Source organism: Atractosteus spatula, chromosome 6 (genome assembly GCF_055471065.1).
Source record: "Atractosteus spatula isolate fAtrSpa1 chromosome 6, fAtrSpa1.hap1, whole genome shotgun sequence".
In the NCBI taxonomy this organism is placed as follows: Eukaryota; Metazoa; Chordata; class Actinopteri; order Semionotiformes; family Lepisosteidae; genus Atractosteus; species Atractosteus spatula.
In genome coordinates, this window is record NC_142711.1 from 64,039,697 (window position 1) to 64,057,695 (window position 17,999).

The 17,999-nt window shown below is 38.4% G+C and overlaps 1 protein-coding gene across 1 annotated transcript in view; it reads left to right on the forward strand.

Moving 5' to 3' along the window:
- Positions 1-17,999, forward strand: part of LOC148833185 (uncharacterized) — a 151,477-nt gene that overhangs the window by 87,467 nt on the left and 46,011 nt on the right. The window contains exons 25-28 of the mRNA XM_088918174.1: positions 731-1,015; positions 2,843-3,089; positions 12,046-12,235; positions 14,308-14,461. Coding sequence (XP_088774300.1) covers positions 731-1,015; positions 2,843-3,089; positions 12,046-12,235; positions 14,308-14,461 — 876 coding nt within the window. The remainder of the gene's footprint in view (positions 1-730; positions 1,016-2,842; positions 3,090-12,045; positions 12,236-14,307; positions 14,462-17,999) is intronic.

Genomic DNA, 17,999 nt, shown 5'->3' on the forward strand with positions numbered 1-17,999 from the left:
CCCCTGCTCGTTTGCAGCATGTGACTCTCGCCAGCAGTGCCCTACAGGACCTGGGTGAGGGCTGCGTCCTGCAGGTGCTGTGAAATTCCCGTCCTGTCCGGCATTGTGGGACAAACGTTAACCCAGTTTTGGTGCTTTTTTTGGTTTGTTTTGACGCACAGCTTCACTTTACCCAGCGTTACACTTTTCTGCACTTGGTTTTCCATTCTTTCAGATACCCCTGCCCACGAACTCACACACACATGCATCTGAAGTAACATCTGAACCTGCAGCACTGCTGTTAATGTCCTGTAAGCGCAGAGAGGGATCTATGTGATTCAGAGACACAGGTGCTCTGATATGGAGCCTGTGGGCTGGTGTTTGTAGTACCTGCTGGAGCTAGGGCCATTAGGTGTGAAAATAACGTTGTCATGTACCTCAGTTCTCTGGTATAACACACACTGCAGTCATGGCTCCTGTGAACCAGCCATCTCTGCTGTGCCTTTATTCTGTTTCTACAGTTAGTTTGCTCGAGAGCGTTGTTTTTTCTGTCTATTCCCCAAACAACCTCGCGACAAGGATATTTCTTTCCATCACTGCTCGTTTTTAGCTACTTCCACTGCTGGTCTTTCGCAAACTTCTTTTTTTTGCTTCATCTCCTGCCTTCCTTGTCCGGGAACGTGGACGTGAACAGGCCTTGCATCTCGGTATTCCCTGCCTCTGGTATTGTTGTTGCCTGCTGTGCCGACAGGAGCTGGCGGCCGCGCGGCGGCAGAGCGCAGAGCAGGCGGCGAGGAGCGCGGAGTGCGAGAGGGCCGTCCAGCAGCTCCGGGCGGAGGCCGTGCGGGCCGCGGAGCAGCAGGACAGGCGTGCCCTGGAGGTGGAGAGGCTGGAGCAAACCCTCCAGTCTTTGCATCTGGACGTGGCTTCTGCGCAGCAGGAGCACAAGGTGGCCGTTGTCCGGCTCCAGCAGGAGGTTGCTCAGCTTGAAGTGGACCTCACGGATGCCAGGAAGCTCTGTGTCCAGAAGGATCAGGTCTGGTGCTTTCTCTTTCTTCTTCTTTCTGTTTTTATGACAGGGTTCTGGCGAGGCTGGAACAGGGCTAACTAAGCACATTGATGGGAGAAGCTGTACACCTGCAAAGTTTGGAGTACAACTTTTTTTTTTAAGATAGTCATGTTCTGAAAAAGGAAAGTCCTGGAATGATGAAAAAAACATTAGTTTTTTTAACTTTTATAGATTTTGAAATCTTTTAATTAATTAATGAGGCATGTTGGCTACAAAAGATACAACATGAGAGAGCTGTTTTCACACTGTGTTGAATATTGATCGTGCTTTGAGCATTGGAAAGTGCTGTATTTGAAATTAATCACGACTCTGAAGCATCTAGTTGGCAAAGCTCCATTTATTATTTTTTTCCACATGCACTCTCAAATCTCTTTTCATTCCCCTTGAAGATGAATTTTAATTACATGCATATCACTAACAGTTTGCATTAAAATGCAAAAATTAGCTGCATTTTCAAAGCTTCTGACCCCCATTCCAAATAGTTTTATGCACTTGCACAAGTGGACAGTTCAGATCATCTTATTCTCAATAATGCAACACTAGCATGATCCATGGACACACTGCAATTAGGGGTTAGATATATATATATAGCAGATTTAGGGAAGAGAAGGGTGTCTATTATTATCCACTTTAGCTTCAGCTTAACAGCCTTGACTTGGGGAATATTTTACTCATTATATGTGGCTTGCCGGGCTGTTTTATACTGTTTGAACCAACTAGATTTTTGAGTGGTGATCACAGTGACTGCTCCCAGGAACCCTGAACACATAACCCCAGTTCATGTTTCCTGTGTCTTAGACATAAAATAGCACATGGCAATTTGTGATTGACATGCTCTGCATCCCTGTTCTGGACTATATTATCAATATTTGATAAATGCTAAGAAAAAAAAGCATGAATTCTGCCCTAATTCCCAGTATAGGTGTAAATGTAGCAGTGGTGACTATTAATGTCAAACATAATTTTATTCACGATAAAAGGGTCCTGACTTTTCAACCAAAACAGTTTTGTACAAATACTTAAAGGTGCAAGTTAAATACATAGACAGTCATTTCAATGCAGATCTGTAATAACATTTACTGTTATTCTCTAAGGCTTTGATTGCTTGACAGAAACAAATTAGTCTGGGATTAATTTCGAGAAATCATGCCAACTGAGTGCAATTTGCTGCAATTAAGACATGAAAGGCTACTAAATATTCAAATTAAGGGAAACATGATAGAACGTGATAGAGAACTGTGGCATGGAGCAGTGCCAGGGGAAGCCGCCATTTCTGAATACCTGCTGAAATGATGTTTGATGTCTGGAGAGACGTGCAAAAACACACTTGTGTACACAAGCGCTTTCGCCTTCTTTTAGGTTTGCTGTAAAAAATATGTTTAATGACTGTATGTGTACCAATTTCTTCAGAATTAAGAATGGTTAATTACAGTATTATTATATATTTGTTTATAACACCAGAATAAATTCAAATGCACTCAACAGGGCACTACTGTGAGGCAGTGTTTAATTGCCTTTTATTCAGTATTGCTCTGTAGTCTCTGTATTAACTCCAAAAATATTTTGTACTCCTTCATGTTTCTAAGAGTGCATAAAAATAAACACCTTAATATCTAGAAAACTGTCAGTACGATTTAAAGAATCTAAATGAAGTGGAAATGGCATGTATAAAAACTTACATTACAGGTGGAAACGTGATTAAAGAGTTCTAAACTTAACTGTGTCATTAATGCGATGTTTCCTCCAGCTGTATATCATGCTGTTTTTTAACTTAAAAGGATTTTTTTTTGTAAGGCAATTCGAAAAAGAGATGACCTTCTAAAGAAGTCAGAGTCCGACCTTCTGCAGACAAGGGAGACTATCAAAGGCAAAGTGTCCGAGGTGGAGCATCTGGAAAGCACGGTCAACAGCCTGAAAAGTGATATCCAGAGTTTGGAAAAGGACAAAAGTCAAAAACAAAAGGAGAATCTGGCTTTGAGGAGCGAAATACAACAGCTGAATCGGGAGCTCCAGGACATTCGCGGGCAGTACAGAGAAACAGGTAGAATTCCTGCTTTTGAACCAATTTGATCTGGTTTATGTGCTTCGAATTCTGAAAAGGGTCTGTTTTCTGTGCTGGGAGGAGAGGTTCACTTTACGTGATCACGACAGAAGTAGGTGCCTATTGACTTATGTAACCTCCCTGAACAATTGAATATATATACTGCAAAGCTTAAAAAGTAAATACATGAGTATCGGGACCAGTAGTGTGCTTTGTGTTTTATTGCCTCTCGGTGTATGTGTATAGTCTTTCAATTGCTCTGTGAGGTTACATGTATAATTTGCATGCATATAATTCTCTTGAAACTTTTATCATTGTGTTATATCCTCTTTTGTAGCATATGAGTAGTGTTTACAAGTTTTAAGATTGAAAATTAAGGTGTGTTTTAGTTGTGTTTATGCAAGAGCTATTGAGAATTCTTTATAGGAAAAAAATGCATTATTTTTTAAGATGGTGACAAATTTCCTTTAAGCTTTGAATTCTAGAAGGTTATTTTGTTAAAACATGACAAAAAGAGCATTTGCATGTTAGTAAAGACATTTTTCTTGGGTGTTTTCAGAGGTTGTCCATAAAGATTACCTTAAAAGGCTAAGACAGATTTCTATCACATTAATTATATTCCATGACCTGACTTATCTTCTTAAACGCTTGATGCATTTTCTCATCTTTTGTATCTTTTTGTGTTTTTCTTATACCTCCTCGTGTTTGAGATTGATGTAATTGGTATATTAGTATTGCTAATGTGTGCTACACAAAGCTACACTTCTGATGCCATGTAAATACAGTCTTCAAAACATGGTAATATTCTGTTCTCTGAGGAATGTCTTGCACACCGTTGTGCAACCAGGGAGCGAATAAAAAGGAAGAAATAATAACATTTTCCATAAAGAAAAATAAAAAATATTATGTTTTATAAAGAAATGAAAGTATAATAAACAAAAATTTCAGACTCATGACAAACTTTTATTGTAAGGATATTTATAAGTCGCTCTAATGTGGTTATGTTGAGAACTTGTGAAATAAAAAGTGCAATTAGTTTCTTGGAATGAGAGTTTATGCAATATTTATTAATACTGTTTTAGATATTTCTACCGTTGTATTTCTTAATATTGTAAAAAAAAAGGCCAGAAGGAGTAGTTTTATAAATGTTCACGCATTCTTTAGAAACAGACCTAATATAAAAATAATCTTATGAGCATAAAAAAATAAAAAATAACATGTTTTATAAATTGACATAATGAGAAAATGCTTAATGTCAATATATGAAATCACACGGAGTTGCAGCTGCTGCTGAAGGAAACGTGTTAATTGCTCAATACCGCTAGACTAAAAAGTGCCCCCCCCCTACACCTTCCTATACCAAAAATAAAACTGAACTGCAGACCAGTTATTGCCAGAAATGTTCATTAAAGCCAATTTTCTAGAACTCTCCGATGCAGCGCCTGCTGGTCATGTTAGTCCTTTGTGGATGATTTATCATCCTGTCCGAGCACCGGGGAGAATACTGGAGAGAGCCCTGTGAGGGGGAGCTGCTGCTCTGTCCACCTCAGGCACCCGTTCCCTCGTGCTCGGGAGACGGGCCAGGACTCGAGGGCACGAGGCGGGACGCCGAGGCCGGCAGAGCCGGGCTCCATAGCGTGTGTGCACAGTGCAGAAGTCACCATGGCCAGCACAGCACGTTTTGCAAAGGTCACCTCCTTGAGGTGGCTTGACGGTACCTAATAAATATTGAAAGGGTGCACCCCTAGCATTTACGTTTCCATCTGGCAGATATTCCAGATTGGCTGGGCCTGTGATTCATGTCAAGGCGCCAACTTGAGCTGAGTTCCTGCCCCCACTTATCCACCTCAAACTTAGGAGGTTTATTTAACTTTTTTTAATAATATAAGTCTGCAGAAAGAGGGTACATTTGCCTTTGTGTTAAGCTGCCGAGAAAGCCTTGAAGATTTTTTTTTTTAATTTGGGAATTCCTGATTTGGGTGCTTTCCCTGTGCAGGCAGGCCCTGAGGAATTATTCATATCAGTTTTTAATTAAGTGAATGTCTGCAGCTCTGGGCTTTCAGTGAGCCGTATCCAGAGATGAGCACTCCGGATTGCATCTGACCTCCTCTGGGGACTCGTTCTGAGATCGCACTGCAGACCTGCTGCATTCCAGTTTGGGGAGCACAATGAAATGACTATGGGAGCATCATGGTGCTTCACTGCAATTAATAAAGAAAGACAGGCTGACCCTGTTAGCACCTGAGAAGGAAAAAGCCAATTTTCCATCTTCTCATAATTCCACCCTCTCATATTTACAGCGGCTGGGAGGACTTGTGAAAGAAAGGTCTGTTTATCAGCAGTTCTTGGGTATTTGAATTTTTATCTGCTGATTACGCTAACAATCTTATTTCCTGCAGCTTGAGTGTAATGACCAAGGTTTGTGTGTAGCTTTCAGGCACCAGCCTGGTGTCTTTTAAGCTAACTGGAACTTAGTAAAGCTATGACTTGTAGAAAACACACCTTTTATAGCAGCACAGCTCTGTGTTGTGCACTGTCTTCAGTAGAGACCGACAACATTGCACCTTTTTTAAATAGTCCTAAGCATTAACATTAAGCATAAACCTGAACCTGCGAAGCTTCAGTCACACTAGGGGGCCTTCAGACAGGGCGATCCCTGGACTGCAAGAGCTTCTCTGTCCACCTTCACAGGTGCTTGTAGAGGTGCACTGTCTTTGGCGGTCTTTGTGTTTCAGTGCTGCAGTGAAGGAGGGGTCATGCACAGTCGCTGTGCTCTGAACTCTCTGTGGCTTTTTAAATGGCCAAACATAAGCTACCCAGATCCCCTCTATGTTTTAAAATGCCTATGCTCTCCACTTTGAAAAAAATAAGCAAAACACAAAAACAACAGATAGAATAATGGTAATTATGGACAAAAACTGTTTTGCCTGATCTGTGTAAAAAATGTAGATGTATATTTTGAAGTTTAGAATTCTCCCCGGTCTTTCCTTTGGAGCAGGTAAAAACAAGTCTAATGAGGCTGTATAGGGGTGCTTCCTGTCATGGTTTCTGTAAGCTTTGTTGGAAACTGCGCACCAGTAACATTCTCTCTCTGTGTTTTTGCATTCGCCCTGATCCCTAATTGTCAAGATCCATCACGGCTCGAGGAGATAAAGTCTCATTTCTAGGGCACAGCTGCAGAGGTGTGCATGCGTCCTCTCTGGCACTTGGAGAAATCAAATAAGCTAAACAGTTGGGCTGGATGTGTAGTGCTATAAATTGCACCTCTGTTGCTGGCAAGTCTCTTAAATCAATGCTCTGCTATCATGTGTGATTCCGAAACCGAACCGATCTGTAATACATCCCAAGATTTACGGGGTGAGAGTCAGCCAAACATGTGTTGTGTACCCCATTGTACTTAGGATATATGTGTGTGAGACTGGCTGAACTAACACACAACTTTAAGAAACTCATGTTTAGTACGCCCTTTCTGATGCTGTGTTCTCAGTTACCCCTTGCGTCTAAGCACTTTCATCTAACTGGCGGGATATACAGATACACCGTGACATTATTGTTCCCTAAACTCCTGGTTTGTTTACATGTTCACCTTGCACCCACTGATGAGGTGTGTATGTCAGATCAGAGACCCTCTTATAGCACAGTCACAAATACATTTTGTTGTCTTTGTCCATTGTCAGTTTTAGTATTACTTAGTAGTGCATCCCAAGATAACCAGTTCCTTGTGGTTCTGTAGAAGGTAGCAATATCGTAGTTATTCTAGTGCTGAAATTTGAGCACCGTTCCTTTGTTAACATAAAACACATCACTGATTAGGATGCAGAGTTTCATCATTTCTCATTATCAACTGCAGTATTTAAAGTTCAATATTATAAAATTCAGTTTTTAGACTTTCAAGTCCAGTCAAAAAACTAAACAGTAATGATCAATTTAATCAATTATTATATTGCTGCTTTTCTGGTACGGTGTTCACCTTTAGTCTGATTACTTCCACATTTTCATACGTTTTTGGATTCAGTTCTAGTAAATGTGCTACACATTTATTATTTAAATGATGAAACTGCAAACGTCTCTGCTTTGCAGTTTATTTGTTTATTCATCGGGGTGCATGTAAACAATAACTAACCCAACAAAGATTAGATCCATTAAAGCTTCTTGTACATAACAAATTCCATTTATAGAGCCGGGAAAAATGTGTGGTATAGTTACCGTATGTACAGTGTGCCAAGTGGTGTTTGTGGCTGCTTCGTGTCTGAGGCCTGATGAAGCTGCAGTGTTGCCAGCTGGAAACGGGGGGTTGTAGAATATCTGTCTGCTTTTCAGGGAAGGAATAATAGCGTAGAATTAGGGCCAAAATCTTAACAACACTGAGGAATGACTCAGCTGCATTTGGGATCACGTGGGTGATTTAGATGGCTCCACATCGGCAACAGATTTTGGCCAGAATAACCTCGTTGACCTGTGGAACCGAGTGCCACCATTATCAGTTTGGGAAGCGGATGAAATGTGAACGTGCTGCACACATTACAGGGGTAGCTAAATCTTCAACATGACAGTGATGGATTCATTCCAAGGGCCTGTCACGTGACAGTGATTTTAAGACACTAACGCTATGCGAATCGGGCGTTCGTTAAAATAAGACGTGCACATAATAGCAATAAGCAAGCGGATAACTGAGAGCAGCGATTATAATGCCATCCAGTGTTTTGAGGCACCATAGTTTGAATGGTTAGAAACCAAAGGACTTTTTTTAAATCCGGTTATAAATACTAATAGCACTGTAATATTCCTAATGGTACCATATAATGATATCTTATGAAAACCCTAATTTGGTATAGGCTACTGCCATTGGGTGTTATCCAGAGAGACAGAAGAATAATATACATAATACATACGTGGTCAGAGCCACATGGTTAGACGCTGTGTGATTTATTTTCAATCTACATGCAAACTACCCTTACAGTGTTACCAAGTCATAAAAGAGCGTATTAATAGTCATGATTGATGTTTTTATTCTAATCAGAAGTATTGATTTAGTATAAATTTAGATGATTATGTTCTTTGTGTCAGGTGGCAGAAATTGCATATTAAGTGGGAGGTTGTCCAGCGCACCAAATTACACTTTTTCTCTTGGGGATGTATGATCAGAAGACTGCTAATGCCTCTGGGTAAATTAAACAGCCTGTGCCCGTGCAGAAATAAAATGATAAAAATTAAAGGTTTGTGCCGGCTGCACCATGAAACCTTTCATCAGTAGCGTCTAAGGAAAACGTTATTTAAAATCACAGAGGACAACCCTTGAAATCTTAAAAGCTTCCTTTGTTACAGAGAAGTATCAATACATTTATGTATTTTAGAGCCTTATGACTATAGAAGCACAGTCAGTATCTACTTGAGATTGTATGTGGACCTTTCTGTTGCTTAAGAAGGTACCCTATTGTTTAAGCTTCTGTCCCAGAATCAGCTGTCCTGTTACAATGTTTTCACTTTTAAAGAAGTAAAAGTGTCTGAGGATGAGTGGTGTTTACAGGCTCTGACTGGAAGTTTCAATTAAAAAAATCAAAAGGAATAACAGGAGTTATATTATTTTCCCCGGAGAAATTGAGTTGTATAGATAGCTCGTCTTCCACTTAATAGCAACAAACTCTGGCCATGTCCTCGGTGTTGTTGTTTTACAGCTCCATGTTTAATCTAGCTGTAAAATATGCATGCGCATTAATGGATTGTCAGTTAGTATACAGCTATATACATGCGTATATGCCCATTTCTGCAGAAAACACAGTCCTCCGATTGGGTGGCCATGACAACATGATTTATGACACCTCTCTCTGTATGAGCTTTACTAGGCATAAAGCAGTAAGAGCCTCCTGGAAATGATACTGTACATTGCTTTCTAATTGGAGTATCCTAAGTACATGATTCCTACAGTAAAACGTTTAAATGTAAATGTTACCAATACCTAAAAGGTGAAAAATAGTTAGTTGATGTCACGAGCGATGAAAGCACACCATTAAAAGACTACGTATGATGCATGTTCTCCAATGAAAATGTAAAATGTGGCAAAAAGGTTAGAGATCAGATATCTTTCTGGTTCTGAGAGATTATCTTTTCAGAAGTATCACCCGTCTTTAAAGAGCTACTAGTCTGAGTCCATCTTAAAATTTAAGAAGAACACGTTTCCTATCTATCGCAGTCTCCATTATGTTTTATCTGACTGCACTGACAAAGCAAAACATTACAAATAACATTTTTATTTTCATGATTTCTTATCTTCCTTCATTGGACATTTGCGAAAAGGCTTAAATAAAAGTGAATTTTGAAATATTATTTCTATCACTTGAATTATAAAAGATTTTAAAAAATATTTAAAGAGAAACGTTTAAGGTAAGATGGGCTTTATTAAAGCAGACCTATTTCCCTGATATTCCTGTTAGGAAATTTCAAGTTTTAATTCAAATTACCTGAGATAATGGTGTCTTGAATATCATGTCCCATTTAATCCCACAATGTTAATTATAGAGTCTGTCTTATTTCTGTGGATGTGTTTTTGTTTTAAGATCCCCAGAGGTCTGGTGCAAACTCTTTTCAATACGACCAGATCATTGCAGATAATTGTATTACATGGAGCTATTGATCTGAAATCGTTGTGCACCGGAAACATCTAAACACACGATTATAGCCTTCTATTTATTGTTCGAAATCATACAACAGGGCTTTTGTGTGAATCACCTGTAAAAAAAAAATCTTGGTAGAAACATCAGAGAAATTACTTCTTTACAAGAATCTATTGATCACTTTATATCAAAGGAGTATGTTTGACATAAGATTACCTGCCAGTTTGAACATTAGGTACACTGTGTTATAGCCTGGGGCAGTTGTAAGTCTGCCAAAGGGATTGTAAATAAAGCAGCAGCTGCTAGTGCCTCTGGCTTGGAATCAGCTCAGGCTCAAATCCAAGGCAAAGGTAAACTTCATTTGATGCAATTTTTAACCCCCGTTTGCTTGCATATACTGATACCTGCAGACAGATTGAATTTAAAAGCCCCCTGGACGGCGCTAGCCAGCTCTGAAGTTTATCTGATGGCACCTATCGGGCTGCATCCTGTGATGTGTTCTTGAAGGTTAAAGATCCGGCGTAGCGTCGGCAAGCGCTCCCTGCTGCAGAACGTGCTCGCTGAGCACCACTTGCCCCTTCTGTAGGCACCCTTCCTCAGGTCTGGTAGGTTTTTTATTAGAAGCATACACAAAGGGAGGGATGTGAATACTGCCTACGTTTTTAGAAGGGCAGTTTGTCGAGTTACACACACACACTCAGCTTTGCTTTGTTAACAGCCGTGTCAGTACCTGAACATTTGCATTGTGAGCTTTTGCATTTCTGCCATCTGTGTATAAAGACCTGTGTGTGGTGGTGCTTTTAGTCTGAGAATTGCACTTCCTTAGGGCAAGTGTGTGTCTTGCGATGATAATTGTCTGAACTCAAACACATTTCTGATTGTCCAGATCTGAAACAGGACTTTTTTTGTGGTTCATCTTTCTGATTGATTCTTCAGTTTAAGATGAGCTACAAAATTTGTGCCGTATTAAACATGTAGTGATCCAGGTTCCCAGTGTGATTTTCCTTCAGCTCCGGTTTAAACAGTTCGGTTACTGCTATGCCATAAATTAATCATGTCTTCACCCTCCCGGGCTGTTAGGGTTCATTTTTGTTGCCAGTTCCCCACCCCCAAATGGCATTGAAATCCCCCCTCGCATTCTGTGGAGCACTTCATACTTGCCACCCATTGAGGAGTTCCACTTGATGTCAAAAAAACAAAACCGAGCCCAGGTCTGTGTGGAGTGGCGCCTTCATCAAGACACTGAAGTGACAGAAACGGTAATCTGGGTGGAAGTAGCTTTAGACTGTAATGAGAAGAGGACGAGAGATGGTTTTCTTTAATGTCTCCTTTATAACAAATTTGCCCCCGCTTGAAATCAAACCGATAAAAATGCAGGTTTTCCTTAACATGAGTGCCGAAGGCTTGTCATTTATATACACGCGCTATATGCTAAATGTACTAAACACCGAACAAGAGGATTTTATTTCATGTAGAATACAGAAAAAATAGTGTTTTGGTTGAATGCAATGTAACAGTTCTGCAGGGCTGAGTCCCGAGTAAAGAGCTCCATCTATTGGTGAATGGGGACATGCAATTCTATTGTGTGGCAAGGAAGCATCTCCATGTGAAGAAATATGGAACAATAGTGTTACAATTATCTCAGATATCAGATTTGATCATTTAACATAGTGAGTTGCTACTAACATTGCAACTTAACAGATGTTTTGATACGTTTTCTTTTCTAACGGTTTATTCATATTATATTCATAAAAATATTCATAATATTTTTAATTTTACTGCTATTCAAAATGAAAAAAAAACATGGGTATTTGATTTTGCCGTTAAATGTAATTCTTATATAAATAAAATCTAGTTATATAAATTCCCGTTTTTATCCAGGGAATTTTAAAAGCACCTCTCAAGTTTTAAAATCAATTTTTCCTAAATTGCTTTTTGCAAAAAATGCCATTATATTAATATTTATTATTTTCAGTGGTAATCCATGATGTTGTTTATAAAATCTGTATCCTCTTTTAATAATTCGAATCTTTAATCATATACTGCAAATATAAACCAATACATATTTTATATTTTGCCACTTAATAACCAAATTATATTATTGCAAATAATCTTAATCTTGAACTTGTAATATGGTCTGCTAAAATTGGTCTAGTGCTCCAGCCTTGAATGTCTTCTTTTTCTGTGTGTTGGAAATTTTAAAACAGTTTAATAGCATCAGCCTGTTTACTGAAAGATTGGATGAACTCCGTAATCTTCTTAGAGATGCTTAAATATTCTTCGGCCCACTTTTTTAACACGGTCTGACACCTTTCTTCTTCTTACTTCAATGGCGAATCTTTCAGCCCAAGAGCTTGCCAGGCGGGATGAGAAGTTTCTTTTAATGGAATCCAGCTTAAAAGCAACACAGGACCAGCTGACTGAGAGGGTGGCAGAGACTGTTCGCCAGGAGCAGACGAGCCGAAAGTTTCAGACTGAGCTAAAGACCATGAAAGAGCGGGTTTTAGCTGCGGAGGCTGAAGTTACTGAGCACAAGTAAGAAACTGACGAGCACGCAGCTTGCTCTGTGGAGTAGACGGCTTTTCTTTGTGTGTTGGGGAATCAACTCAGAAAAATGCAATGCAACAGACAAAGGAGATGATTAAAATATATCTTATTTCTCTCTTCAGTCTTTTTTCTATTATTTATAGCGGAGTAGAGAAGGACGCATGATTTAAGCACGATAGAGGCTATTCATTTGCAAAAAATATTATCTGAAAAAAATAAAGAAAAACGGAAGAAAAAAAGATCTGTCAGTTACAGCAGTTCAGATGTTGTTGGTTTTTTGGCTTTTAATTTTAAATTAAAATTGTGTTTTGATTTATTTGCACATACTTTGCAAATAATGCTCCCATTAATCAAAAAATCAAAATGTACTTGCTATGTGATAGCGACGTTGTTTGAAGGAATTGTAAAATCATAACCTAATCATACAGTATTTCAGCAAATCAAAGCACAGATCGAAGGAGGATTTTTAGATGTGATGCCTTCTGTTCTTTACCTTCTTCTGTTCTTGTTTAAAGATGGGTGGTAAAGGTCACACTGGTGTTAATTATAGAACCCAGACGATGGAGCCTTGCATTCTGTTATTCCTGGGCTTTAGAGGAGATGATTCCCCTGTTTCCTCTCTCCAACGACTAGTAGTTGTTTCTTGGCAAGGCTGAAACTCTGAAGGCCGCCCGATGTGCTCCGGTCTGTTACTGCTGCTAAAAGTCTTTTTGGCAGAATGCTGTTCCTGTTGAAATGTAAACCAGACTGACACACACTTGTTTTTTTGCAACGCAATGACAGCATAAAGCTGTAAATATCTGCCGAATCTCCTTTACGTGGTAGCCGAAGGAACCCATTCCTCATTTCAGAATGAAAATTTCAAAGGTAGCACGATCACGTATTGGTGATTGAAAGTTAGCAAAATTTTGCTAGTGGTTACAGCAAAAAGTAATTTAAATGGTACAGTTGCAATCCGTGTTTAAATATATTTTTTCCAGAGGGTTATGTGCTTGTGCTAATCACAGCCGACTGAGAAATGCTGAAAAAATAAGCATGTTTAGGTTTACATTTCAATAAAATATGGAACTGGAAATTTTGTGTGAAAAGTCTTCCGCTCTTTTTTTACCTTGAATTTCCAGTGGGAGATGTGGAAATTGTAATAATTTGTAGTATTGATCGTTTGAAACTGCAGCCAGGTCCCATTGTGCTTGAGCAGAAATAGACACTTTATTGATTAACTTTTAAGGCCATATTTCCAGGACTTTCCATGAGCATTCTTTCTGCTTTCTGCCTTTTGTCTTATGTACCTAGGGATTAGCGTGTCCTCTGATATGTTATTTAAATTCTTTCCAAATAAGATAAGAAAAAGAAGTGTGTTTCTTAAGCTCTCTTTGACCTTTATGAACTGTTTAGGGTGTGTTAAGCAATCTGTCCCCTTAACCACATTGGCTGCTATTATTACATCATCTTGATTTTTTTAGCACTTTGATGTTTTAGTAGACAAGAAGTGGCTTTGCCTTCATAAAACAGCAACTGTTGTAAAATACAGATTAATTTTAATAGTAGAGATCTAGATGCAAATTAAACATAAGTTTTCCTCAATTTTATAACTCAGTACTCAAAGCTTTCATATTTTAATACAGTAATTTTCACATTGTGTGTGCAGTTAGATCATTCTTTGAGTTGTTATTATAAGGAAACAGCCCTTTTTTATAAAAATCCCTGGTGTATTAGTTTTATTGCTTGCATTTAATTAACATATGCAATTTCCTTTGTTTTCCAATATTATCTATCAAGAGATTCTAGCATGTGTGCCTTTTAAGGAAGTTGTGATTTCAAACTTTTATCTTTTTTTGTCTTATATTGATTAATTTATTTTTTTTCTGTGGTAGCACTGCTACCTGAAACAAAGCAAAAATAAATTTAAAATGTTATCTTAATAATAATGCTAATTTGTGTCTTGTTTTGCCCATATCTATTATGTTTTCTGATTATAAAAGCGGAAGACTTTTCCCACAGTATTATTTAAAAGTAGTATGCAGTCTTTTTTTTAAATATCAATTTTTTTAACTTCACAGACAAATGGTGGAAAAATTAAAATACGATCTCAGTGTGGCCAAGCAGTGCCAGCAGCAGGCACTTCAGGAGGTGGTGAAGTTCCAGCAGGACTCTCAGAAGATAGAGATGGAGCACACATGTTGCAAAGATCAGCTGAAGACCCTCAAACAGCAGGTGACACACCGAGCTACGTACACCATGCGGGTTCACACTAATCCTGCCTTGTCAGATGCGACGAGTTCATACATTCTGTGCTAATACCCGGTAACTAGAGTTTCTTAATAATTCATAAATATCGGCATGACCTCTCACCGTCTACAGTAACAGCAATGATGCCTATGTATCTGTCTGTCCGACTATTAACGCGCAGCCAGAAATTTCATTAGCTGTGACACGAAGCCAGGGAACGCAGAAATGTCGAAAACTATGATTAGCACAGAATATGAGGTGGAAGAGGTGGATTATCTTGTTCTCATATTAAAGAACTAAATATGGAAAAGAATCTTTAGTCTAATATTTCATCCTGTTACACTTGTGGGGATCAGATTATATTGCTTTAGCCAGGTTCAGCGGTACAATGGTAGAGCTAATTAATCCAGGTCTTGCACAATTTCTTTGGAAATAATTTAAATTCTTTTTAAGTTCCTGCAGTACTGAATAATGCAGCACCTTCCATTTTCTTAATACTTTATAAGGTTCTTAAATATTCTGTTTTATTAAATATAATCCAGAGAATACAAAGATATTTTATTTTGTGGATGCTGGGACTGAAAGTTTTACACATTTAAGATTTCTCATTAATTCGTTTAAAAGTATATTTTAATACTTTTGCTGGAGCTGCTTTTGGTTTCAGATGTCACTTGAAATATATTTTTGAAGATTAACTTAATCCTTGTTTTTCTCAAGAATGTTAAAATGGATTCTATTATGTCTTTAGATCTGTTTCACTTTCAACACCTTTGCAGAAATGTTTCAGGAGCCATCAGATCTGGTTTGGTTGAATTACCAGTTTTTCTTTTCCATTCAAAAGCTGCATCTCTTCACTGAACGATTGATTTACTGCAGCGACGATTGTTTTTATCTTTAGTCAATAATGATTTAAATATCTCTAAAACTGATGGTTGTGGGAAATCAGGGATGCCCAGTGCTTCCTAAAAAAGTATGTACAAATAAGTCATCATGAAAGCCTATGCACCGAGTAGAAATTAATCTTTCTATGTAACTACATTGATACATTGTAACCTAAATATTTTCCAAATGTGTCAAGTTAATTTCCTTGAATTATATGGGAAGCCACACACACACGCTCTAACCTTTGGGAAAAAAATGAAAGACAGTACTTCCTTTATGTATTCTATATTGGAATACGTAAGACCTACACTTAAAGAAGTTAAATCAGAAATGCATATTAAGCAAAATTATTAAACCAGAAACGATTACATTTGGAGATTTGGAAATTGCCATATGGTTATGAAAATGTGTGTTCAGTTGAACGCCGTGAGCTTCATTTTTTTAAGCAAAAAGAGAGATTATAAAGATATTTCCATTTCCGAATGATGGTATTCAACACTTTAAAAGTTAAAGTGTCCGGAGTTATCAAATCAAAGCTTTTAAATAGTAAAAGCAGCCACTGGCAGTGCAGGTAGTGAAATAAATCCATATCACAAATTGCCTTAGTGAAACCTGGACGAGCAGCTGATCTTTTTATTGAAATTTCGTCCTGTTCGATGCCCACACTGGGAACAGGATGCTGAGGCTTCAACGATCAATACCATGTGAGCTCCAGTAAGTGTTCCTCTTTAGGCGTGTATGAAAGGATTGCAAATACAGGATTGAAAGACAGAACTTCACCTCAATTATAATTATTTCCTTAGTGTTAAGGGAAAAATAGGGATAGGTTTAAAAATTCAACTGAAAAACTCTGTAATTGTGATACAATTTAAATGTATTACTATTTACTGTTTGATGAATGAAGAAGCTGTCTCACCTTTTTTTTTAGTTAAAGTCCCGTGACAGCTCTGAATGATTTCCTGGAACTGATCCAGTGCAGACTGGAAAATAAACAGTAATGCCGGTAACACTGTAGTTGAAGGGTTACAAGTAATACTTTATAAGTATGTACCAAAGAGTTTGAATTTGTTAATAAGTGTATAAGTATTAATATTAATAGTGTTCGATTCCAATCAGGATATTAGCACTTTCTAAATGGTCAACCCATTCAATCCATAATCTAAAATGTTACTGGATTATTTTTGGTAAACCCTTTAATCTTCTTGTAAGGTAACACAAACCACTATTCTGCTGAGTGAATCATGTCACTTTTAATGCGAATAGTAATTACACTTAGTCTGTTAAAAGTTTCGTAATGAAAATCGTAGATGATAGAACATCTACACTGGAAAAAGTGGCTGAGACACTTTGGGACACAAGGAGCACGATTGTGTGGATCCATCATCTGCAGGACACTTTCATTCTAAAGGTGCCCTTAAACCTAAAGAAACGAAAGGCCACAGTTAGTCACGGCCTTTGCTAATTGGCACAGCACGGCAATACACGATACTTTAATTCCTGATAAGTGACCCTGGCATTTAACATTTATTTCTGAAACTACGCCGATGTGTAAAGTTGGTATTTGTCTTATGCTGCTTATTAGCATATCACTCCAGTTTGTGCTGGCTCTCCCGGATCGAATCATAAGTGCTGATCAGCTGCCCAGTCGATCTGGCGCATGATTAACACGGTACGCAGCAGATCCTCCTGGTGTTCCGGGACCTAGTTATCCGCCTCAGTCAGGTGGCTTGGAGAGGAGGGGGTGGCGTGAACTTTGCCAGGTCCGGCTCCAGGTTGCTGAGCTGTCTTGTCTGTTACACTGCAGTTTACTTGGGGTCATACTCGTCTTGGAAAATGGACTCATTTGTCTCACATTATTGACTTGGAATTGGTCCCTTTAACCTGCCTGTTAGAATATAGATCCTATTTATCTTTAGATTTAGGATAGAAATTCACCCACAGGTTCTAAATTTTCACATATTAGAGTTACTAGTAATTATAATTAATAGTTAATGATGGTCTTGTTTATGAATGAGTCAATACCAGTATAATCCCAGCGGCAAATAAAACCTGCTGATGCTTTTTGGAGTCTGGGATGGGAATACAAGTAGGAGATTAGAGACATACTGTACTTGCAGTTCAGTGTCTTACGGTATGGGCTATAACTTAATGTTTACTTTTTCTCATCCCGTCCGCACAGATTCCCGCTTCTGGATCCTGAAATCGCAAAACAAAATATTTATAAATATGCACTGGTTTGGCTTCTGTTTGTTTATTTGAATAAAAAAAAAACTGTTTTTAAACCACTTTAAGAATGTTGTGGTTTAATGAATACAGTTGCTTTAGTGAGCTGCCATCCATAGCATTAGATAATTTAGCTGTTATTGTTATTTTCTTCATCTCTACGCAGTAAATTAGTTAGGGCACTGGTAGTGGTACTGGCTTACCTCCTGGGCTCCGGAGTGGTGGTGGAGTCTGGGGCTCTGGGGTGTATTTGATGCCTAAATGCTGGTTGTTGTTGTTTTAGTATCATATGAAGAGGTCAAAATCTTTGTTTCTTCTTAATATTTTATGATGCCCAGGAAGGACAAAGAGGATGTAAGGGACTGTTGGTTCTTCAAGCTAGCTTTCTTTTCACCCTCATATTATAAAGTCTTCACTG